Consider the following 24,623-nt stretch of genomic DNA (forward strand, 5'->3'; position numbering starts at 1 on the left):
CCAAACTTCTCTCCCTTGTGTTCTTTTAAGCAATAAGTGACACAAAGGAGCTTTGTAAATGTTCTTGGGGATGTTGTCAATCCGAAGGAAAGAAGTGAACTGAAGATGTTTTCCTTGGATGCAGAATCTGAGATATTTTCGATGTTCCCTGCACATCAGAACATGAAATAGGCATCTTTTAGATGTATTGATGCTATAGAATGCTCCTCTTGATAAATGGCTTGATGGGTAATATCCACCCCATCATAAATGATTATATATCATTTTTATTGGGAACAAAGTGACTTGTACCACATTTATAACAATCAATAGTAAAGGGAATTGGTACTTTAGATTACAGATTTGACATCCACAATAAAACTTTTTAAAACAGTCAAAATAGATTTCAGTGTTTCCATAGGAAACCTTATCTTCACCAAGCTGTCTTGAGATCCAGAATAGTTCTGAACCCCCTGTGTACTTTTCTAAAAGAAAATAAGATTTTACTCACCGGTAAATCTATTTCTCGTAGTCCGTAGTGGATGCTGGGAACTCCGTAAGGACCATGGGGGAATAGACGGGCTCCGCAGGAGACTGGGCACTCTAAAAGAAAGATTAGGTACTATCTGGTGAGCACTGGCTCCTCCCTCTATGCCCCTCCTCCAGACCTCAGTTAGGATACTGTGCCCGGAAGAGCTGACACAATAAGGAAGGATTTTGAATCCCGGGTAAGACTCATACCAGCCACACCAATCACACCGTATAACTCGTGATACTATACCCAGTTAACAGTATGAAATATAACTGAGCCTCTCAACAGATGGCTCAACAATAACCCTTTAGTTAGGCAATAACTATATACAAGTATTGCAGACAATCCGCACTTGGGATGGGCGCCCAGCATCCACTACGGACTACGAGAAATAGATTTACCGGTGAGTAAAATCTTATTTTCTCTGACGTCCTAGTGGATGCTGGGAACTCCGAAAGGACCATGGGGATTATACCAAAGCTCCCAAACGGGCGGGAGAGTGCGGATGACTCTGCAGCACCGAATGAGAGAACTCAAGGTACTCCTCAGCCAGGGTATCAAATTTGTAGAATTTAGCAAACGTGTTTGCCCCTGACCAAGTTGCAGCTCGGCAAAGTTGTAAAGCCGAGACCCCTCGGGCAGCCGCCCAAGATGAGCCCACTTTCCTCGTGGAATGGACTGTTACTGATTTAGGATGCGGCAATCCAGCCGCAGAATGCTCCAGCTGAATTGTGCTACAAATTCAGCGAGCAATAGTCTGCTTAGAAGCAGGAGCACCTATTTTGTTGGGTGCCTACAGGATAAAAAACGAGTCAGTTTTCCGGACTCCAGCCGTCCTGGAAATATACATTTTTAAGGCCCTGACTACGTCCAGTAACTTGAAATCTTCCAAGTCCCTAGTAGCCGCAGGCACTACAATAGGTTGGTTCAAGTGAAAAGCTGATACCACCTTAGGGAGAAAATGGGGACGAGTCCTCAATTCTGCCCTATCCATATGGAAAATCAGATAAGGGATTTTACATGACAAAGCCGCCAATTCTGACACACGCCTGGCCGAAGCCAAGGCCAATAACATGACCACTTTCCACGTGAGATATTTCAAATCCACAGTTTTAAGTGGCTCAAACCAATGTGATTTTAAGAAACTCAACACCACGTTGAGATCCCAAGGTGCCACAGAAGGCACAAAAAAGGGGCTGAATATGTAGCACTCCCTTTACAAATGTCTGAACTCCAGGCAGTGAAGCCAGTTCTTTCTGGAAGAAAATCGACAGAGCCGAAATCTGGACCTTAATGGAACCCAATTTTAGGCCCATAGTCACTCCTGACTGTAGGAAGTGCAGAAAACGACCCAGCTGAAATTCCTCTGTTGGGGCCTTCCTGGCCTCACACCACGCAACATATTTTCGCCAAATACGGTGATAATGGTTTGCGGTTACTTCTTTCCTGGCTTTTATCAGCGTAGGAATGACTTCCTCCGGAATGCCCTTTTGCTTTAGGATCCGGAATTCAACCGCCATGCCGTCCAACGCAGCCGCGGTAAGTCTTGGAACAGACAGGGCCCCTGCTGTAGCAGATCCTGTCTGAGCGGTAGAGGCCATGGGTCCTCTGATATTATTTCTTGAAGTTCTGGGTACCAAGCTCTTCTTGGCCCATCCGGAACCACGAGTATCGTTCTTACTCCTCGTTTTCTTATTATTCTCAGTACCTTCGGTATGAGAGGCAGAGGAGGGAATACATAAACCGACTGGTACACCCACGGTGTCACTAGAGCGTCCACAGCTATTGCCTGAGTGTCCCTTGACCTGGCGCAATATCTAGTTTTTTGTTTAGGCGGGACGCCATCATGTCCACCTGTGGCCTTTCCCAACGGTTTACCAACAGTTGGAAGACTTCTGGATGAAGTCCCCACTCTCCCGGGTGTCGGTCGTGTCTGCTGAGGAAGTCTGCTTCCCAGTTGTCCACTCCCGGAATGAACACTGCTGACAGTGCTAAGACGTGATTTTCCGCCCATCGGAGAATCCTTGTGGCTTCTGCCATCGCCATCCTGCTTCTTGTGCCGCCCTGTCGGTTTACATGGGCGACTGCCGTGATGTTGTCTGATTGGATCAGTACCGGCTGGTTTTGAAGCAGAGGCCTTGCCAGACTTAGGGCATTGTAAATGGCCCTCAGTTCCAGAATATTTATGTGTAGGGACGACTCCTGACTTGACCAAAGTCCTTGGAAATTTCTTCCCTGTGTGACTGCCCCCCAGCCTCGAAGGCTGGCATCCGTGGTTACCAGGACCCAGTCCTGTATGCCGAATCTGCGGCCCTCTTGAAGATGAGCACTCTGCAGCCACCACAGTAGAGATACCCTGGTCCTTGGAGACAGGGTTATCAGCCGATGCATCTGAAGATGCGATTCCGACCACTTGTCCAAGAGGTCCCACTGAAAGGTTCTTTTATGGAACCTGCCGAATGGAATGTTGCTTCGTAAGAAGCTACCATTTTTCCCAGGACTCGTGTGCAGTGATGCACCGATACCTGTTTTGGTTTCAGGAGGTCTCTGACTAGAGATGACAGCTCCTTGGCTTTCTCCTGCGGGAGAAACTTTTTTCTGTTCTGTGTCCAGAACCATCCCCAGGAACAGCAGGTGTGTGGTAGGAACCAGCTGTGACTTTGGAATGTATAGAATCCATCCGTGCTGTTGTAGCACTTCCCGAGATAGTGCTACTCCGACCAACAACTGCTCCATGGACCTCGCCTTTATAAGGAGATCGTCCAAGTACGGGATAATTAAAAACTCCCTTTTTTCGAAGGAGTATCATCATTTCTGCCATTACCTTGGTAAAGACCCTCGGTGCCGTGGACAGTCCAAACGGCAGTGTTTGGAGTTGGTAATGGCAATCCTGTACCACAAATCTGAGGTACTCCTGGAGAGGATGGTAAATGGGGACATGTAGGTAAGCATCCTTGATGTCCAGGGATACCATGTAATCCCCCTCCTCCAGGCTTGCAATAACCGCCCTGAGCGATTCCATCTTGAACTTGAATTTTTTATGTATGTGTTCAAGGACTTCAAATTTAAAATGGGTCTCACCGAACCGTCCGGTTTCGGTACCACAAACAGTGTGGAATAGTAACCCCGTCCTTGTTGAAGTAGGGGCACCTTGACTATCACCTGCTGGGAATACAGCTTGTGAATTGCCTCTAGCACAGCCTCCCTGCCTGAGGGAGTTGTCGGCAAGGCAGATTTGAGGAAACGGCGGGGGGGAGACGCCTCGAATTCCAGCCTGTACCCCTGAGATACTACTTGAAGGATCCAGGGATCCACCTGTGAGCGAGCCCACTGATCGCTGAAATTTTTGAGGCGGCCCCCCACCGTACCTGGCTACGCCTGTGGAGCCCCCGCGTCTTGCGGTGGACTCAGAGGAAGCGGGGGAAGAATTTTGATTCTGGGAACTGGCTGACTGGTGCAGCTTTTTCCCTCTTCCCTCGTCTCTATGCAGAAAGGAAGCGCCTTTGACCCGCTTGCTTTTCTGAAGCCGAAAGGACTGTACCTGATAATACAGTGCTTTCTTAGGCTGTGAGGAAACCTGAGGTAAAATATTTTCTTCCCAGCTGTTGCTGTGGATACGAGGTCCCAGAGACCATCCCCAAACCATTCCTCACCCTTATAAGGCTCTATGTGCCTTTTAAAGTCAGCATCACCTGTCCAGTGTCGGGTCTCTAATACCCTCCTGACAGAATGGACATTGCATTAATTCTGGATGCCAGCCGGCAAAATATCCCTCTGTGCATCCCTCATATATAAGACGACGTCTTATGTTCTCAAAATAGTATCCCTGTTTGACAGGGTTACAGACCCCGCTGCAGCAGCACTATCTGCAGGTCTCAGTCTAGTACCTGAGTGTGTAAATACAGACTTCAGGATAGCCTCCTGCTTTTTATCAGCAGGTACCTTCAAAGTGGCCGTATCCTAAGACGGCAGTGCCACCTTTTTTGACAAACGTGTGAGCGCCTTATCCACCCTAGGGGATATCTCCCAGCGTAACTTATCCTCTGGCGGGAAAAGGTACGCCATCAGTAACTTTTTAGAAATTACCAGTTTCTTATCGGGGGAACCCACGCTTTTTCACACTTCATTCACTCATTTGATGGGGGAACAAAACACTGCCTGCTTTTTCTCCCCAAACATAAAACCCTTTTTTAGTGGTACTTGGGTTAATGTCAGAATGTGTAACACATTTTTTATTGCCGGGATCATGTAACGGATGTTCCTAGTGGATTGTGTATATGTCTCAACCTCGTCGACACTGGAGTCAGACTCCGTGTCGACATCTGTGTCTGCCATCTGAGGGAGCGGGCGTTTTTGAGCCCCTGATGGCCTTTGAGACGCCTGGGCAGGCGCGGGCTGAGAAGCCGGCTGTCCCATAGCTGTTACGTCATCCAGCCTTTTATGTAAGGAGTTGACACTGTCGGTAAATACCTTCCACCTATCCATCCACTCTGGTGTCGGCCCACAGGGGGCGACATCCCATTTATCGGCATCTGCTCCGCCTCCACATAAGCCTCATCAAACATGTCGACACAGCCGTACCGACACACCGCACACACACAGGGAATGCTCTGACTGAGGACAGGACCCCACACAGCCCTTTGGGGAGACAGAGAGAGAGTATGCCAGCACACACCACAGCGCTATATAATGTAGGGATAAACACTATCACTGAGTGAATTTTCCCCAATAGCTGCTTGTATAAACAATATTGCGCCTAAATTTAGTGCCCCCCCTCTCTTTTTAACCCTTTGAGCCTGAAAACTACAGGGGAGAGCCTGGGGAGCTGTCTTCCAGCTACACTGTGAAGAGAAAATGGCGCCAGTGTGCCGAGGGAGATAGCTCCGCCCCTTTTCCGCGGACTTTTCTCCCGCTTTTTTATGGATTCTGGCAGGGGTAATTATCACATATATAGCCTCTGGGGCTATATATTGCGATTATTTTGCCAGCCAAGGTGTTTTTATTGCTGCTCAGGGCGCCCCCCCCCCAGCGCCCTGCACCCTCAGTGACCGGAGTGTGAAGTGTGTATGAGGAGCAATGGCGCACAGCTGCAGTGCTGTGCGCTACCTTGGTGAAGACTGAAGTCTTCTGCCGCCGATTTTCCGGACCATCTTCATGCTTCTTGTAAGGGGGACGGCGGCGCGGCTCCGGGAACGAACACCAAGGACGGGTCCTGCGGTCGATCCCTCTGGAGCTAATGGTGTCCAGTAGCCTAAGAAGCCCAAGCTAGCTGCAAGCAGGTAGGTTCGCTTCTTCTCCCCTTAGTCCCTCGTTGCAGTGAGCCTGTTGCCAGCAGGTCTCACTGTAAAATAAAAAACCTAACATATACTTTCTTTCTAGGAGCTTAGGAGAGCCCCTAGTGTGCATCCAGCTCGGCCGGGCACAGAAATCTAACTGAGGTCTGGAGGAGGGGCATAGAGGGAGGAGCCAGTGCACACCAGATACAGGTTGAGTCTCCCTTATCCAAAATGCTTGGGACCAGAGGTATTTTGGATATGGGATTTTTCCGTATTTTGGAATAATTGCTTACCATAATGAGATATCATGGTGATGGGACCTAAATCTAAGCACAGAATGCATTTATGTTACATATACACCTTATACACACAGCCTGAAGGTCATTTTAGCCAATATGTTTTATAACTTTGTGCATTAAACAAAGTGTGTGTACATTCACACAATTCATTTATGTTTCATATACACCTTATACACACAGCCTGAAGGTCATTTAATACAATATTTTTAATAACTTTGTGTATTAAACAAAGTTTGTGTACATTGAGCCATCAGAAAACAAAGGTTTCACTATCTCACTCTCACTCAAAAAAGTCCGTATTTCGGAATATTCCGTATTTCGGAATATTTGGATATGGGATACTCAACCTGTAGTACCTAATCTTTCTTTTAGAGTGCCCAGTCTCCTGCGGAGCCCGTCTATTCCCCCATGGTCCTTACGGAGTTCCCAGCATCCACTAGGACGTCAGAGAAATATACAAGAGTAACACCTTAATTTATCTCAGATAACTGGACAAAATCTCCACAGCCTTTGAGGTAATTTCTGTATACTGTCATAGCACCGTGACTTTCAAGTTCATAACTGTAACCTCAGTTTTCACAAAATGATTACGCATTAGAACCCCAGCAATTCCATCCGATACCTTCAAGATACTACATCCTGAACTTATCTGTTCAGCAGAGATTTCTGCCAATGCCTGGCAAATTTCAGAAGACTGCCCCCTACTGGCATAAATGTGGGAGACCCATAGTAATTATCTTCGGCTGCCTCTTCTGAAGGATTGGCAAAAAAGGACTGCCTCAGCATTCCTATAGAATATCTACTACCATAGTGCCATGCTGACACAAAACGTCTGGCTTCTAAAAATTGCTGTATAGAAGATGGCATAGGATACCTACCTCTATCCTGAGGTAACTTCCAGCCTGCTACAAAACAACAGGGAACTTTCATAAGCAAAGTAAGCAGACTTCCTTCTATGTAGATCTGCTGCCCATAAATGCACCACAGATCTGTAATTCCAATACATTCTATGAGAAAACATACAGCTATTATATATCTGTAAATAAAGTCTTGACATTTTCTCTTCCAAGACTGTGTTCATCACAGTAAATAAAGTGACCTCTATGAGGACTTACCTCTTTTTTAGGCACATACAGGCTTTTGGGGAGAGGCTCTCCTTCATATTGCCATAGGCTTGTAGTATAAATTGGGGACCAGCAGCTCCAATATTTCTCGGTGCACGCCGCCATTTTCTCTGCCTCTGACCCCTAACTTAGGGCAGGCGTATGCTCAGACCATCTTCCTGGGACAGCCACCAGCCATCACGTGCACCTCTGCCGGCTGCTCTGCAGGGCCAGAGCCAGGAAGCAAAGAAACACATGTAGCTGCACATGGAGCCAGCAGCGATCCAGCTTTGTAAAACATACAGACAGGCACTTACTTGACTGGCCTTTAAAATTGCCGTGCACAAGCCTGTCCCCAGGGTGCCATACGATCCAGACTGCGGCTACCAAGAGGCGCATATGCTGGGTATAGCTAATGAGGCAAACCCTTGGAACAAAATAACAAACAACTACACTGTCCTGACTAGGAGACAGGAAAAAAAAAAGACTATGGAGGAAGGGGAGGAGTAACTCTATATACGCTAAGTGAGCGGTCCCTGAAGTGTGAAAAAACATCCTGTCTAGAACTAGGGGGATGGGATGCAATCCCAGAGTAATGGCTGCCATGAAGTAGTGTAGAAGAAATCACCCTTTATGTATTGTCTTTCAGTTATATAGCACAAATATAATCTGCAGGGTTATACAAAGAACATTTTTAAGGCACATCAGTCTATGCACCAGTGAAATTTATAATCTAATTTACCTATTAGAAGAGCACAAACATACTCACATAAAGCCTAATATAGTCAAAAAGCCAAGTCATAATGCAAAAACTTCCTTCCCTTCCTTCCCTTCCTATTCCTCGACTGCCACCTCAGTGGTTCCCAACACCACAAGACCTGGCACCCTAAGCTGCAGACTTAAATTCTAACATACATTCATTCCGTCAGTCAGTTATTCTAGGAACTACAAATTCCCATGATGCACCAAAAACTTCTCTACTGATGAATGTTTATGCTTATTTTGAATACATTAATGGGCTGAATATTGTACCAGCCCACACAATGGCTGCCTCCACACTATGACAAGAGGCCTTTCAGTATACTGGTATTTCAGATAAATGATAAACAAATTGAAAACAATATCAAGATAATCGAAGGTCCTGCCTCTTGTTTGCAGAGAAATGTCTTTGGCTTTAGGAAATGGTAGTCCACAAAGAAAATATGAGGGGAAACAGCAAAGAAATGTACAGATGTCTCCACTTACATCTAACCTCCTGGCACATTAAACAGCCTTTCTAGCCATGCCATGCAGTAGCGTGACTCGGTAGCGTTTAGTCTTTTCGTGTGACTTTTTCCATTAAAATTAGTCTTATTCGCAAAATAATGTGATTAGGACGCACAAGCGGCTTATGCTGATTATAATTATATGCGGCATGCCTAAATTCTGTGTGTGACTGTATCTACATACAAAATGCACTGTAATGTAGCATTTCATATGCAGATATAGCCACAGATACACACAGAATATAGGCAAGCTGCATATCGTCTTAATCAGTCTGCTTGTGCGCATTATTTGCATAGCACTGCAAATAAGACACATTTTGTGCAAAAAAATATGCTCAACGCAAATGGAGACCTGTTAGCTCACTCACGCCAGGCATCTCCGGCTGCATGGCGTACTAAGGCAAGATGTACGAGCATTTGACAGAAAAAAAAATCTGACCTATTTAAGACTGCCAATGATAACCTCACACCCTACAGTATATCACATGTAACTTTCATTTATGTTTAGGATAGCATTATGTCTTTACCACAGATTTAGGGGGACATTTACTAAGCAGTGATAAGAGCGGAGAAGTGAGCCAGTGGAGAAGTTGCCCCATCAACCAATCAGCAGCTCTGTATAATTTTATAGTATGCAAATTATAGATGTTACTTCAGCGCTGATTGGTTGCCATGGGCAACTTCTACACTGGCTCACTTCTGCACTCTTATCACTGCTTAGTAAATGTCCCCCTTAAACTCTTCTACTGAATTAGCCTGTACAACATCTATTAAGAGGCTATTTCATCAATGCTCTACCCTTCTGTAATGTACTGTAAGTTTTCCTTGTTCTAATACAGGGCTGGCCAAATCGGTCGTCGAGATCTACCAACAGTTCATGTTTTCCAGGCCTCCTGGAGATCTGTAGAATTGTCAGTTAGGAATGAATGCTGCACATCTTAATTAGTAATGATTACACCTGTGCACCAGCTAGATGGTCTGGAAAATGTGAACTGTTGGTAGATCTCGAGGACTGGTTTGGCCAGCCCTGTTCTAATACAATATATCCTCTGATGAATGCTTTTATCCTGTACCTTGTTAAAATCCTTCACTTATTTGAAAGCTTCTATCATATCCACCACCTACCTCCGAAAAAGTATAGAATTTTATATCATGAACCATTTTGTGTGTCCTTCTATGAAGTTTAATTTATGTTTCTCAAGTGATACAGCCTCCAGAACTGAACACAGTATTCCACTGAATTCCAATATATATACACATCACCATCTCTCTTCCTAATTCTTCTCCTTATGCACACCAGCATCTGACATGCCATTCCCATTGCTTTGCTGGTAAATGAAACACATGTACTTACAGAATAGATCAATAGCCTAAGATGGGGCCTGTTTTATATAATAATGAATCAATAGACTGTTTATACTGTATGTGGTCACAAGTAAGCTATGAACAGACACCTCGGTATGTATTTTTAACAATTAGTGCATGTGATAGAACAGTAGATAAAGTTGATAATATGGTCTAACCTTAGCCAGCAGACACTGTAGTTGTTTTACTTCACTGTTGGCCTTCAAGAGTTCTTGTCGAAGTTCTGAACACGTCAGCTCTAGGTTTTCTTTCTCCATGTGAGTAGATTTCAGCATCTCCTGAACCTCACAGTTCTCGGGGCTGATACCCACCGCTGTAATTTCAGCTGCTTTCTGCCGCTCACCATCCAGTTGCGCTTTCACACAGTTGCTTTCAATTTTCAAACCTTCAATTGTGACTTTTTGGTCCTCTAAGGTCTTTGCAATGAGGATCTTCTCCTTTCTCTCAGCGTCTAGGAGACTTTGCAGTTTGGTAGTTTCCTCTTTTTGTCTTTTGGTCATCACCTGCACCTCCTGATGTTCTTTCTCAAGGCTTCTCAGGCTGCTTGTTAATTGCTGCTGGATATTGAGCAGCTTTTCCCTTTCAAACTGAGATTTTTCAACAAGTTCTGCATATTTCTTCTCAACCTCTGCTAACTTGCTCTGGAGATGAGTTTCCTCCGTCTTTGCCTTTTCTTGCAGAAGTCCCATCAATTTCTCATTTTCCTGACTGAGCTGCTCTGCCCTCTGCCTTTGCTGCTGTAAGGAACTTTCCAAAAAAGCTTTCTCTTCAACAAGTTTCTCGCTTTCAAAAGTCAGTTCCTGCACCATGAGGTTCTGATCAGAGAGCTCTTGTAGCGTCGCCTGAAGTTCTTCTGCAGTACTGTGCTGGTTTTCTTCCATCTTATGTATCTTTTCAGTCAATGAGGCTACGGAAAGGTCACTTACGTTATTAGGAGAGCTACCACTAGTTGAACATTTTGAACCTTGGCATGGAATGCTTCCAGATGATTCTGCTCTAGAAGGGACATCAGCTATATGCTCAAAATCTGAATCCGGGGAAAGTGAGGCTTTTGTGACATCACTGCTTGAAGAACCTGATATGTGGAAACCACTTTCACCTCCTGGTAAGTGGCAACTATCAGATCCACCAGCCAATGGACTCATCAACTTACTCCCGGTATTTGTTCCTCGGTTGGATGGAGACATGAGGCTGCTATCTGTACCATTGCTAGTTATAGTATCGGAGAGCGGTGACTGCTCTAGGCAATACAGTTTCTCCTTTAGGTGTTTGTTTTCTTGCCGAAGCATAAATAGCTCCTGTTGGAAAGCTTTGCTCTTGTCCTGCAGAGCCTTTAATAATACCTCTGGGTCATTACAATCTATAAGATGCATGTCTATGGATGTGTCCAATAAGTTCAGGATCTCAGGACTAGAACATCCCTGGTTTTTACATTTCTGAAGCTCACTCTGGAGTTTGCTAATTTCAACATCTTTTGTCTTTGCTTCAGCCAAGAGCTCCTTAACCTGCAATTCCAACAAAGACTTGTTGCTTGAGTCATTTTCCTGCTTAGGTTTTGAAGGTGGCCTGATATTCCGAGAAGGTGTAGAAGTGCTGGGCGACGAAGGGCTCGGAACAGGTTTCTTCGTTGTAGTGGTCTGACCACGCAAAGCTATTCTATCTCTTGCTATTTGAGTAGGCAGATCTCGGGGAGCCGGTATACCTGTCCGTCTTGTTGTTGCCAGGGTTCCTGAAACAGAACCAGAAATTAAGATGTCAAGCAAATGTATAAATTTAAGCAGTATCTAGAGAAGCACAACATTTAAAAATGGCACAATTTAAAAGGTAGAACCTGGATAAATTGATATACTGTAATGTGTTTGTATTAGGGATGTTAGGGACCCATCTTATGAAGTTTACCTGGACGTGGTGGATGGGCCCACATTTATGGCCAAATCTGTGCTAAGAACGTCACTTATACTCTATGTTAATTGTAAGAGTTTATTAAAATTATTTTAAACTACCCGTATTCTTAGTGGTTAGAGGGTGCACCTGCATTTTTCTTTTTCCTGTATGGTATTAGAAGCCGGAGCATGATAGAACCTCTTATTAAGTTCAAAATTAGGGTGTGTCCAAGTACCCCCCTTTTTTCCAATAAGAAAACACTGTAAGCATTTTATTTAGAAAAGTCAGTCACTGAATGCAATGTACTAGATCAGTGGTTCTCAAACTGTGTGCCGTGGCTTCCTGGGGTGCCTTGGGACACCTGCAGGGGTGCCTTGGATTGGTGGGTCCAGGACCAATTCAAATTATTTATGTTCAATATAGGCACAACCAGTGCTGGTGGGTGTCAATCATTAAATATGTGGACAAAGAGAAGCAAATCTTGTCCCTCACCACACAATTGAACCTAAGGATGACCAACATAAATTACTTCATTTAATATTTCTTTGTAAATCCTTCAATAAGAAACTTCTGGTTTAGGAGTGCCGTGAAAAAATTTTTGATACTGTAGGGCGCTGTGATTGAAAAGAGTTTGAGAACCACTGCACTACAGTAGATCCTTAATACACACTGCACAATTAATTAAAACAACATTCCTACAGATGAAAAAAAAGGGAGATTTTTCATAATGTGACTTTAAAGAAACATCACAAGCCACAATTAGACAGTTATAACATTAGGACAAGATGCCCACACAGCATGGTTCAATTTGTAATAATGTGCACATTGTAGGTTTAATAATGTGCATTCTCCTCCCCCCGCCAAATACTTGTCAAGTTCACACCCTTCTTCTATTATTTAAACATTAAGTTTTGAACCACAGTTCTCTTCCTTTTATATCCCTGTGAGGCGGACTGAGAAGGCTGCAGTCTCTCTCAGCTGGTACACACTAGCAATTCAACACAAGCTAATTTCTGAGGGAAAGGTCACCTGATTTCTGAGACCAAGCCATCCCCTCCTTGTACATGACTGAAACCTAAACACACAGAATTTGATGGCAGATAAGAACCACTTGGCCCATATAGTCTGCCCATGAACATACATACAATTACACAATGGGGTTTATTTTTTTTTTATCAAGAACCAATTAACCTACCAGTATATTTTTGGATTGTGGGAGGAAACCGGAGACTTGGAGGAAATCCAAGCAAGCACAGGGAGAATAAACAAACTCAGGGCCATGGTAGGAATCGTGGCAGAAAAGGGGGCATAACGTGGTAAATAAGCATGCCGACAAGAGGGGCATTTTAAAGTATTTCTGTTCACTAAATCCAATGTATGCCGGATCCCCAGCACACAATCCCAGGAAGAACTGTGACTCATGGGCACAAGAGACTTTACATTTTGGCAGCATATGAGAGCTACCGCACACTGTATATACCACCTTGGAAACAGCAGTGTTAAAGACTTTGTTTCGTTGTGTGAATAGTACCAGTAACTGTGGACAATTATAAGGCACCCTGTTTGAGACCTGAACCACAGGCTAATAACATTTGCATGCTATGCATACAACCTTTGTAACCATATGTACCCTGTGCATTTATCTGTATGTGACTGAGCATTGTGGGGAAGATTTATTAAGCCTGGTGAAGGGATAAAGTGGAAGGTGATAACACACAAGCTTCCTAACGTCCATGTTACAGACTGGGTTTGAAAAATGACAGTTAGGAGCTGACTGGCCGATGCATTATCACCTTCCACTTTATCAATTCACCAAGCTTAGTAAATCTGCCCCTCTGTCTCTAATAAAATGCATTACAGATACATTTGTGTACATTCTTGCAATTATACATAACTAATTACAGTGCGGGTATCGCAACCCACATTATTCACTACGTCGTATGTCAGGTGACTAGGATTGCCAATCTGTAAACCATTAATAGAATAAATTAGAAAAAAAACATACATATTTTCACAAAAGAACATAGGGATTTATGATGAGATTTTTCATGGGATTCCAGCTATAACATGGTACTACTCATAAGTGTAGTACTCATAAAAAAAAAAAACCGCACTGTACAATATGACATACTACCATCATTCAAACATACATTTCATTAAAAAAATAAAAAAAACAAGGTATACTACAGAATACCAGTATTCTGGTTCACTAGAATATGATGCAATGTTATTTACTAGAAATTATTGTACTGTACGTCAAGACCCTTTTTAACAACAAACTATGGGGGGTATGTAATTAGCTACGATCATTTCGGAGCTAATGAATTCGCCCCACTGAGTATTCAATTATGGCCATTTTCCTCCGTTTTTAAAGCATTTTCGCAAATGCCTTTTCACTTTTTTTTTTTTTTTTTAAGTTAAGAGGCATTGGTGAATAATGCCTCAAAATCATCGAAAATGGCCTGCGTTTTCGACGGAAAACACGTGGATTCGCCAATCCAAGTGTTTTCCTCCCCTGCTATTGCATTCGGCGAATCTCCATTCGTCCTAAAAATAGCGAAAAGCTACGGTTTTCTGCTTAGGCGGAAAAAATGGACTTAATTGCATATGCCCCTATGTCTGTTAAAAGGTTAACCAATATCACCTTATCAAGTTATCACTACGTACTTCAATAATTAGCTATATATTTAAATATAGTTGGTAATTTTTTTTCATTTGCCATTTCAGTGTGGTTGTATCTTCACCTCTTCTTCACTTAACCCCTAAATCAGAGCTCTATTATGCTACTTAAATTCTTATTAAACGCCCAACTGGATTGGTTTTCTATTCAGAGGGGACTTAGTAATAGCTTCTATGCTACCTTAAAATGAGGGTCTACAAACTTACTTAAAATATTAAAAATTATTAATGAATAAAACATGTATAATGCTTATTATATAATTTAATAAATATCTGAAAAAAATAAACAAAATATAAAATACAATAACATAATAATAATAATAATAATCCAGGTGGCATTCATTTTTGCATGCTAATTTATTTGTTTTTTTAAATTCCCATCCCACGGAATTTTGCCCTTAAAAAAAATGCAACTTTTTATTTAATTATTTTTTCATTTCATCAGATACCGTGGGTACAGGGAGCACGCACACCCGCAGTAATTCAAAATTGGGCGGAAGGTCCATAAATTTTTGGCCAGGCAAACTCTTGCCCTTAATTGAATATGCCTGTTAATGCCATATTCTGAATCAGTACATGTTGCCAAAATCTTTATGATTAGTGTCATTTATTCAAATAGTCAGCATACACGCACCAATATTTTTTAGCGAAACGTAAAAAAAAAGAAAAAGAAAAAGAAAAAAAAAGAACTTTATTAAGCCATAATATTAGAACGTTCATTTTTAACTTTAAATTAAGGCTTCGTAGTTAGGAAAATATAAAGAGATGACAGAAGAACAGTGATAAAAGCTGAATAAAACCCACTGTATTAGAAAGAAAACTTTGATCCAAAAACTGTACACAGAGAGAGCTCTGTTTTGGGTTAAAACCCGGTAGGCTAAAAAACAAAGCAAGTAGTGTTTACAAAAAGGGAAGATGGCAAAGGACATTCTGACTACAGAGCCATCAGCCCACTCAGGCAGGTCAAAGAGTTAGATGTCCACAGCTGGAGAATTCCAGGCTAAAAAGTAAAGAATAAAGTACACCAGCAATTAAGTCATTATTAAATCACAGAAGATTGGGTCACTAAGGAGATAAATGTTCCTGCAGTCTGCCACAATTACAGCATTATTATTCTCGTCATGCTTTCTTAAGACTGTTTCCAAGCAGGGACTCCTGATTTTACACACATCCACTAATAAAAGCAATGAAGCAGCCAGTACATGACCATTGCAAAATGTAGTTCACTACAGCCCATTATTAAGATTTAATGAATGAGCAAGCAAGCTTTGCATATGAAGATTCAGAAAACAATAGTTTTAAGGTTTCTGTGGGTAGGGGGGAAAAACATGGAGAATACAGTATATTACTTTTCTAATGTCTATTTGTACTTCAAGCAAATATGTTTGCCTTTCAAACAAGTGTCTTCAATCGGTTAGGCCAAACATACAATACAACATGGTACAGAGGGTTCAGTATGGTATGCCGGCGGTCGGGCTCCCTGCGACCAGCATACCGGCGCCGGGAGCCCGACCGCCGGCTTACCGACAGTGTGGCGAGCGCAAATGAGCCCCTTGCGGGCTCGCTGCGCTCGCCACGGGCACGGTGGTGCGCTACGCGCACCACACTATTTTTTTCTCCCTCCAGGGGGGTCGTGGACCCCCACGAGGGAGAATAAGTGTCTGTATGCCGGCTGTCGGGATCCTGTCAGTCGGCATACTGAAGACCACCCGGTACAGATGAATCCTTATACATCATTGCTGCAGTCACGCCCAATAGCCCCTCTTGGTGCACCAAGTCCAAAGAGACTCTAACGCTGGACATCTTTTTTGCTGAAAATGTGTCTTAGTCGCAACGCGGTGCCACTAAGACGCACCAGAGACTGCGCTGAATACGTTGGTATTCCACACTTGTATGCGACTGAGTCGCTGATTTTGCAAAGTGCTACGATACATTAGTCATGGCTTCATATACAATATTCAAGTGTCACATAACAAATTAATCAGCACAGTCTCCTGGTGCGTCCTAGTTGCATCACACTTTAAACAAGAAGCATTTTCGTCTAAAAAGGCACCACACGTTAGCAGAGTTACAAAGGACGTGTCAAGCTCACACCAGACATCTACCTCTGTATGGCAGTACGGATGGTGTAATGGTTTGCATTACTGCCTCACAGTACTGAGGTAATGGGTTAAATTCCCACCATGGCTCTAATTGTGTGGAGATTGCTTGGGTGTGTTTCCTTTGGGCACTCCTGTTTCCTCCCAAAATACAAAAAATATACTGGTAGGTCAGTTGGCTCCCAACAAAAATTAACCCTGGTGTGTAACTTTGTACATGTGTTTAGGGTAGACTAGATAGGCCAAGCGGTTCTTATCTTTCATCTCATTATATGTATTTCTACCTGTGTGACATATTAAGGATAGATGTACCTGTATAAACAACTTAAATTTATAGGCCCTACACACTGGTCGATATTCCTCAAAGATATGAACGATCTCGTTCATTATTGAACGAGATAACTTTCATATCTTTGAGTGTGGAGTCACCAGCGATGAACGATGCGCGGCCCCGCGCTCGTTAACCGCTGGTGCCCCGTCGGCTGTACATGCAGGCCAATATGGACGATCTCGTCCATATTTGCCTGCACTTCAATGGAGCCGGGTGGAGTGAAGAAACTTCACTCCCCCCGTCACTGCCCCCCCACCGCCGGGTCGCCCATCGGACGGATCAGCCGTCAGGCAGCTCGGCGGCGGATCTTTATATGTGTAGGGCCCATAAGAAGTTATAGCACTACCGGGTGTGGCATATTTTGTTGACATTCATCATGTATGATGAAATGCCAAGGTGATTAGAATGTTGTCAAAAGGTCCCTGGTGGTCTAGTGGTTACTTACCTCGTACGGCGGGTCCGGCAGCTCCAGTGGACAGGTGATGTTGACTTCTGGCAGATCCAGCGGCACTTCCGGAGGGGAGTATGACTAATCCTAACCCTTCCCCTATGGCCAACCCTAACATCCCCACCCACAGACTAAACATCTCCTAGTTTGTGCCTAATCCTAACCTTCCCTTCCCATAGACTAGCTCTAACCTTCCACTGCCAGTTCCATCAGAACTACATGTGAACATGTGGACATTCTGCACATGATGACATGGCATAACTGAAAACATTGTGGATGTCAACATTATGGCTACTTCTCGCACTGTCGTGTCATCTGTGAAGTAATCCAGTATATGTTGTCGCTCTGTATATAACACTCTACATTGTAGGATTCTCTAACCCAACCACTCCCACTAACACCATTCTGTATTACATTATCTGCAACTGTCAGTTCTACGCAGGCAGCATTCAAATACAAACTGGTCTAACCAAGCAAAAGGTAACTTAGCAGTCTAGTTAAAGAACTCTGACCCTAACCGCCCCCCTCCCCTCTTCCTCCACAGGCTCGTAACCCTAACCCACCCCTCCCCATTGCCTAAACCTAGACAAGATATCTGCAAGTGATTCATCAGCTGCTACTTTCAGAAATCCTTGCCACCTCGATCATCGGAATTCATCCAATGCGACTTTTGTTTTCTATTTGAAGAGCTAGGTACTGTATCAGATCTGAAGGACTGCATTAGACGTCATGTGATGGCTGTCCCACCTATCATCTGCTACAGAGAATGCTGTTCTTCAAATGGAAACTGTTAATGACCACAATGGAGGACACATTGAACAACTGTAATGTTTTTTTAACATACCTCTTTATATGGGGGCCTGTTAAGCTACAAACAACGTTGCCAAGTTGTTAGGCTGTGTGGTGTGACAAGTCTACCTATTATATGCTTCTGAATTTCACTCCTCATATTGCTGTCACTGTTATCAAGCACCAAATGGCAAAAGAAAACAAATGGAAGAGTCATATTTAATTAGGAATAAAAAACAAATTAAATAAAATTTCTGTGACAAACAAAAAGAATGCTATGTAAATAGATGTAGCACTTTATTCTTCACAGTCTTGCAAACCACGACAAGACCCATGCAGCGATATGGGTACATCAAGACTTGCTGCACTATAATACATACTGCATTTAAGGTGCAACCATGTTGCAAACATATGTGCTTCATTTTGGATGGTATCGATATCCCAGCAATCAACATCCTGACAGTGGTATCCTGATGGATCCCGGCGAGTATTTTAACCCATACCCTAATCTTAACCATAACCCTAACCCTCCCCTCCCACAGCCTAACCCTAACCCTCCTGTCCCGCAGACTAACTGTAACTGTCTCCTCCTACAGCCTAACCCTAACTGAACCTTGCCCCCCACCCCCACCACCTGCAACCTATCCCGAACCCTCCGCTAGTGCCTAACGTTGTCAGTTTCACGTTGTTAGTGACGCTGTTAGTATTCTGACAGCTGGGATGGTGACTGTTGGGATATTAACTACATCCCCTAAATTTCAATGTAGTTCTTTTAGATGCCACAGCACAGTTCATTTATAGTGACAAGCACTTTATTTATTTATTATTATTTATTAGCAGTTTCTTATATAGCGCAGCATATTCCGTTGAGCTTTACAATTAGAACAACAATTATAGAACAAAACTGGGCAAAGACAGACAGACAGAGGTAGGAAGGCCCTGCTCGCAAGCTTACAATCTATAGGGAAATAGGCATTGATACACAAGGATAGATGCTACCTGTTACATAATGGTTCCCCAGGTTGCTAGGTTCTTAATGGGTTGTATATGATATGATCACCCAGCAATGTTGAAAGACAAAATGTGAGTTTATGAGGACTGTACAGAGGGGATGTAACTTGATAGGGAAGCTGTTAAGGTTATGTGTGTGGGTCTGAAATTTGGTAGGCTTGTCTGAAGAGATGAGTTTTCAGAGAACGTTTAAAGGTTTGGAGACTAAAGGAGAGTCTTATTGTGCGTGGGAGTGCATTCCACAGAGTGGGTGAAGCCCGGGTAAAGTCCTGTAATTTTGAGTGGGAACAGGTAATACATGTGGATGAGAGACACAGATCTTGTGCAGAGCGGAGAGGTCTGGTAGGGAGATATTTTGAGATGAGTGAGGAGATGTATGATGGTGCAGTTTGGTTAATAGCCTTGTATGTAAGTAAAAGTATTTAATATTTGACACGGTAGAAAACCGGTAACCAATGGAGGGACTGACAGAGCGGATCAGCAGATGAAGAACGTCTGGCGAGGAAGATTAGCCTCGCAGCTGCATTTAAAATGGATTGAAGTGGTGATAGCCTATGTTTGGGAAGACCAGTAAGGAGACTATTACAATAATCAATGCGGGAGATGATGAGTGCATGGATTAGAGTTTTTGCAGTGTCTTGTGTAAGATAAGGGCGTATTTTGGATATGTTTTTAAGGTGCATGTAACATGATTTAGAGACAGATTCAATGTGTGGAACAAAGGACAGTTCAGAGTCAAGGATGACACCTAGGCAACGAGCTTGTGGGGTGGGGTGGATAGTTGCATTGTCAACAGTTATAGAGATATCAGGTTGGTAACTACTCTTAGCTGATGGGAAAATAATTCCGTTTTGGAAATGTTGAGTTTGAGGTGGCGAGATGACATCCAAGATGAAATGGCAGACAGGCATCCAGTGACACGAGCCAATACTGGTTGTGACAAATCTGGGGAGGATAGGTAGATTTGAGTATCATCAGCGTACAAATGATACTGAAATCCAAAGGAGCTGATTAGTTTACCAAGAGAGGAGGTATAGAATGAGAAAAGCAGAGGACCTAAGACTGAGCCTTGCGGTACTCCAACTGATAGAGGTAGAGAAGAGGAGGTAGAATCAGAGAAGTGAACACTGAAAGAGCGATTAGATAGGTAGGATGAGAACCAAGAAAGGGCTGTATCCCGAAGACCTAGGGATTGTAGTGTTTGTATGAGAAGAGAGTGGTCAACAGTGTCAAAGCAGCAGAGAGATCTAGAAGAATAAGTAGTGTGTAATGGCCTTTTGATCTAGCAGTGACTAGATCATTCACTACTTTGGACAGTGCCGTCTCTGTGGAGTGTTGGGCACGAAAGCCTGACTGAAGTGGGTCCAATAAGTTGTGCGAGTTAAGAAAGTGTGTAAGGCGAGTGTAGGCAAGCCTCTCAAGTAGCTTGGAGGGACTGGGTAGCTGAGAAATGGGACGGTAGTTAGAGAGTGTGTTTGGGTCAGAGTTGTGTTTTTTTAGAATGGGAGTAATGACTGCATGTTTAAACAGAGAGGGAAAGGTACCAGTAGAGAGAGAGAGATTACAGATTTTAGTTAAGGTTGGGATAAGCACAGGAGACAAAGTTTTACTGACCTGTGAGGGTATAGCACTTTAGTTTTAGAAACAGAAGCATTAATGTCAATATACTGTAGTCATCAGAAGTAAAATTAGTAACAACTGGCACGCAGCTTATGAGTCCATAAACCTAAATAGAGTGCATTATATTAACTTCAATAGTTAGCCTAAACTGTAGTGACACAAACATGCTTCATTTTATTTATTTAAAAAAACAGTACTGGAGAGGTGTGGCTTGGAGACTGACCTGGGCAGACGTGCTGCATGAGAGCCGTTATTGGACAGCCCTGCAGCTTCATCCACTCTTTTCTAGACCTGCTTACAGTGTGGGGCAAGATCGTGGGACTGGCGGTCAATTTATCTGCCGTGCAGGCTGCGGCCTGCCATCAGCAAGAAGCCGGGACCTTGATTTCTGGCGGAGCCCGAACGGAAGTGTGTCACACCCCGGCGCTACACCCTCCCTGCACCCGCTGACAGTGATCTGCTCCCGGAGGCACGGACCCTGCACCCGAGTAGAGGGGCGGCGTGATAGCGGACTGCGGACTACGGCCTACATCTGCCGCCGGAGCCGGGACCCCGAGTTGGAGCGCGGGCCGCGGCCGGCGGGATTTCATACTCCGCCCCGGTGGAGTGTGCGCTGGTGAGCCCTCCACATCTGCCCAGTGCCCGACGACCCTGCTCACCTGCCGGTAGCCAACATTACACGGGGGGGGGGGGGGGGGGGACGCCGCGGAGAGCGCGGGAGCTGGACGACGGTTGCCAGGCAACCGGCGGGACACAGGAGAGTCTGTCGCCGGAGCTTCTGCCTGGGCCCACAGTCCGCCCGCTGAAAGGCCTTTCTCTCTGGGGACTTGTCTGACAGGTAAAGGGGCACCTGTTGGGGAGACTGTGATTATAGTGGGGGTTCCTTGGGGCACCTGCACGAGCCATAACACGGAAACCTATTTCTCCCCACCTGACCCCCCCTGCTCGTATTCATACTCATACTCCGCACAAGCCTGACACCTTCCACAACCTACGGGCCAGACACGCAAATTGGAGAGAAGGCTCGGGGGACACTCTGAATAGTGGCCTCCACAACTCAGTTGTTCCTCCCATCGGCTTCCAGCACTGGGCTTTGTGTGAAACTTCGTCGGAGCCTCCTCTACTTGCACACTCAAGCTCCCTGAAGACCCCCTTTTGCAAGACGTCTCTACATTTCCACCTATACATACCCCACCTGTCAGTACTCTGGTTGTGGCAGGTCCAGACCAGGAAACTCTTCCTACAGGGCCATTAGTCACAGTTCTGTGGACCACCTTCTCGATCTCCCTGGGTCTGTTATTACTATGGACAAATTCATGTCTAAATCATTACGTAACCCGCGGGGTGCCCAGCCGGGTAAAGGCAAAAATCGTGAAAACTCCGCTAACAGTGCTCCTGTTTCCCCGACGTATAGTCAGGGTTCTAGTCCTAGGGGACAATCCCAACCTGCACCAACTATGGAATCATCCAAATCCTTCACCACGAGTGAAATCACGAATATACGCTCATCTCTGCTGGATCAAAAACTACCACCCTTAAAGGATTCTTTGGATTCGGCACTCATGCAACTCACAGCCCATGATCAACGTATTTCCGAGGCTGAGCAAAGAATTTCTGATCTAGAGGATGATGTATCTGCAGTTAAGTCAACCCAGATGGAGCACGACAAGCTGATGGTGTCTCTACAAGACAAGTTAGAAGATTTGAAAAACCGGAATAGAAGAAATAATATACGTCTTGTGGGTTTTGTGGGTTTGCCAGAATCTGTGAAATCTTCCTTACTCATGACCTTGGTCTCCCAGTGGTTGCCTAGAGAGCTGGGGTGCGATTCGGCTTCGGGTTCCATTCTGGTTGAACGTGTCCATCGGATTGGTCCTGATCGTCAGTCCAGCAGAGATAGACCCAGACCGGTCATTATGAGAATTCTTAACTACGCCGATAAAGTCAGTTTGCTGGAGGCCTATCGGAAATACATGGATCTTCGATACCAGGACTCCAAGATTTTACTATTTCAGGACTTCTCTTATCTGGTTGCTGCGAGACGATGTGAGTTCTCACCTGTTTGTAAACATCTATTTGAACTCGGTCACCGGTTTGCGTTGTTGTATCCGGCCAGGCTGTGAATCACCCATGTTGGAAAAACCTACTTCTTTGAAACCGCACAAGAGGCCAGAAACTTTGTGAACTCTTTGGATACAGCTCTACTTTCTGGTATAGATGATGCTGATTGACTCTATATATTCTTTTCCAGTTGGTTGATTGCCACCTTTGGTTGGCCCATTCATGATTCAGTTAAATGATACTTTTCTGTTTGATAAGTTGATTCGATTTTATTTCTGCAGTGTGACGAAGGTTTACTGTCGCAGCTGGAGTTTGATGCAGGCTGCAGTACGACAATTCTATATTTGTTATATTCTTCTATTCTTTTCTCTATGCTTCTTTTCCCTCCTGCCACTGCCTCTTCTATTCTTTTTATGGCTACTCTACCTTTCCCTCTCCCCCTTCTCTCATCTGTTGTCATGCTGCTTTGGATTATGGTGCCCTTGGTTTCTATGTTTGAGGATACCCTCCTCATATGTTTTACTGTTTTCCATTTGGATGTTGACGACACTTAATAGGGTGCTCACATGGGTTCTTAAAATGTTAACATTGTTTTGTAACCTGGTTCATAATTTTATAATTGTACACATACATATTTCATGTATTATGATAGGAATGTACTGGATTCTTTATCTTTGTTATTTTCCATTAATGATCCATTACGGCCCGCTCGCTGGGACAGGCTGGGATCAACGGTTATGGCATATTGTATCCCGATGTTGGCCTAGGGTTAGAATCGGCTAAATGCCGTCGACCCGCGATTCTCCCACAATGATACAGTCACGATTCCGGTTAGTATCATGGAATGTTGATGGACTCAATACCCCTATTAAACGGAAAAAGGTCCTCACCTATTTAAAACGTTTGAAACCCGATATAGTGTTACTGCAGGAAACTCATTAGAGGATCTCGGACCCTAATGTACTACGTGATACGTGGGTGGGAGAGTATAGAGCAGCTTCTTTCACATCCAAACGCAGAGGCGTTCTAACTATCCTCAATAGATCACTTCCTGCCACTATTTTAGATAGCTTTGTCGATCAAGAGGGTAGATTCCTTTTCCTGAAACTAAAAATACTAAATACGATCTATACGGTGGCCAATATTTATGCTAATGGCCCTAATGCATCTTTTTTCTCTGATATCTACTTGAACTTGCAGGGTTGAGAGAGGTACAAATTGTTATGGGAGGAGACTTTAATTGTGAACAGTCAGCTAGTCTTGACAGGACGTCCACATCCGGTACGTCCGCTACTGCCACTCCACCCTCACTCACACTGCTCACCTCTTCTTTAGCCTGTCTGACCCATGGAGAATTTGTAACCCAGACGCTCGTGAATATACCTTCTACTCCCACCCTCACCACTCCTCCTCTAGATTAGATTATTGGTTAATTACTGATTCTCTTCTGCATCATATTGTGGATGCTAAAATAGAGCCAATCTCACTCTCGGACCACGCCCCAATATGGATATCGATCACTTTAGATACCCCTTTGCCTAGATCCTATAATTGGCGTTTCCCAGCTTATTTGGAAACTTCTTCGGACTTCAGTCAATTTCTTACTCTAGCCTTCCTTAACTATATTAATGATAAGATCCATGTAAACGACACCAATTTGTTTTGGTCGGCTTCCAAACCGGTTGTCCGTGGACAAATCCTAGAATATGTTTCCAGAAAGCGCAAACACTTGAACGCCCAGTTGTGTGATCTGAGCAAAGCTTTGACGGCAGCATATGACGCAATGTTATTAAATGATTCCCCAGACAACAGACGGGCTTACACTGACGCGAAACATCTTTATGATGCGCTTTACACTGAACGAGCTAGCTTCTCCTATGAT

At 44.1% G+C, this 24,623-nt stretch overlaps 1 protein-coding gene across 8 annotated transcripts in view; it reads right to left on the reverse strand.

Moving 5' to 3' along the window:
• Positions 1-24,623, reverse strand: part of SPECC1 (sperm antigen with calponin homology and coiled-coil domains 1) — a 1,059,948-nt gene that overhangs the window by 505,156 nt on the left and 530,169 nt on the right. For all 8 annotated transcript variants that reach the window (XM_063955878.1, XM_063955877.1, XM_063955880.1 and 5 more), the window contains one exon: positions 9,978-11,548. In XM_063955878.1, the coding sequence (XP_063811948.1) occupies positions 9,978-11,548 (1,571 nt within the window). The remainder of the gene's footprint in view (positions 1-9,977; positions 11,549-24,623) is intronic.

Source organism: Pseudophryne corroboree, chromosome 2 (assembly GCF_028390025.1).
Source record: "Pseudophryne corroboree isolate aPseCor3 chromosome 2, aPseCor3.hap2, whole genome shotgun sequence".
Lineage (NCBI taxonomy): Eukaryota > Metazoa > Chordata > Amphibia > Anura > Myobatrachidae > Pseudophryne > Pseudophryne corroboree.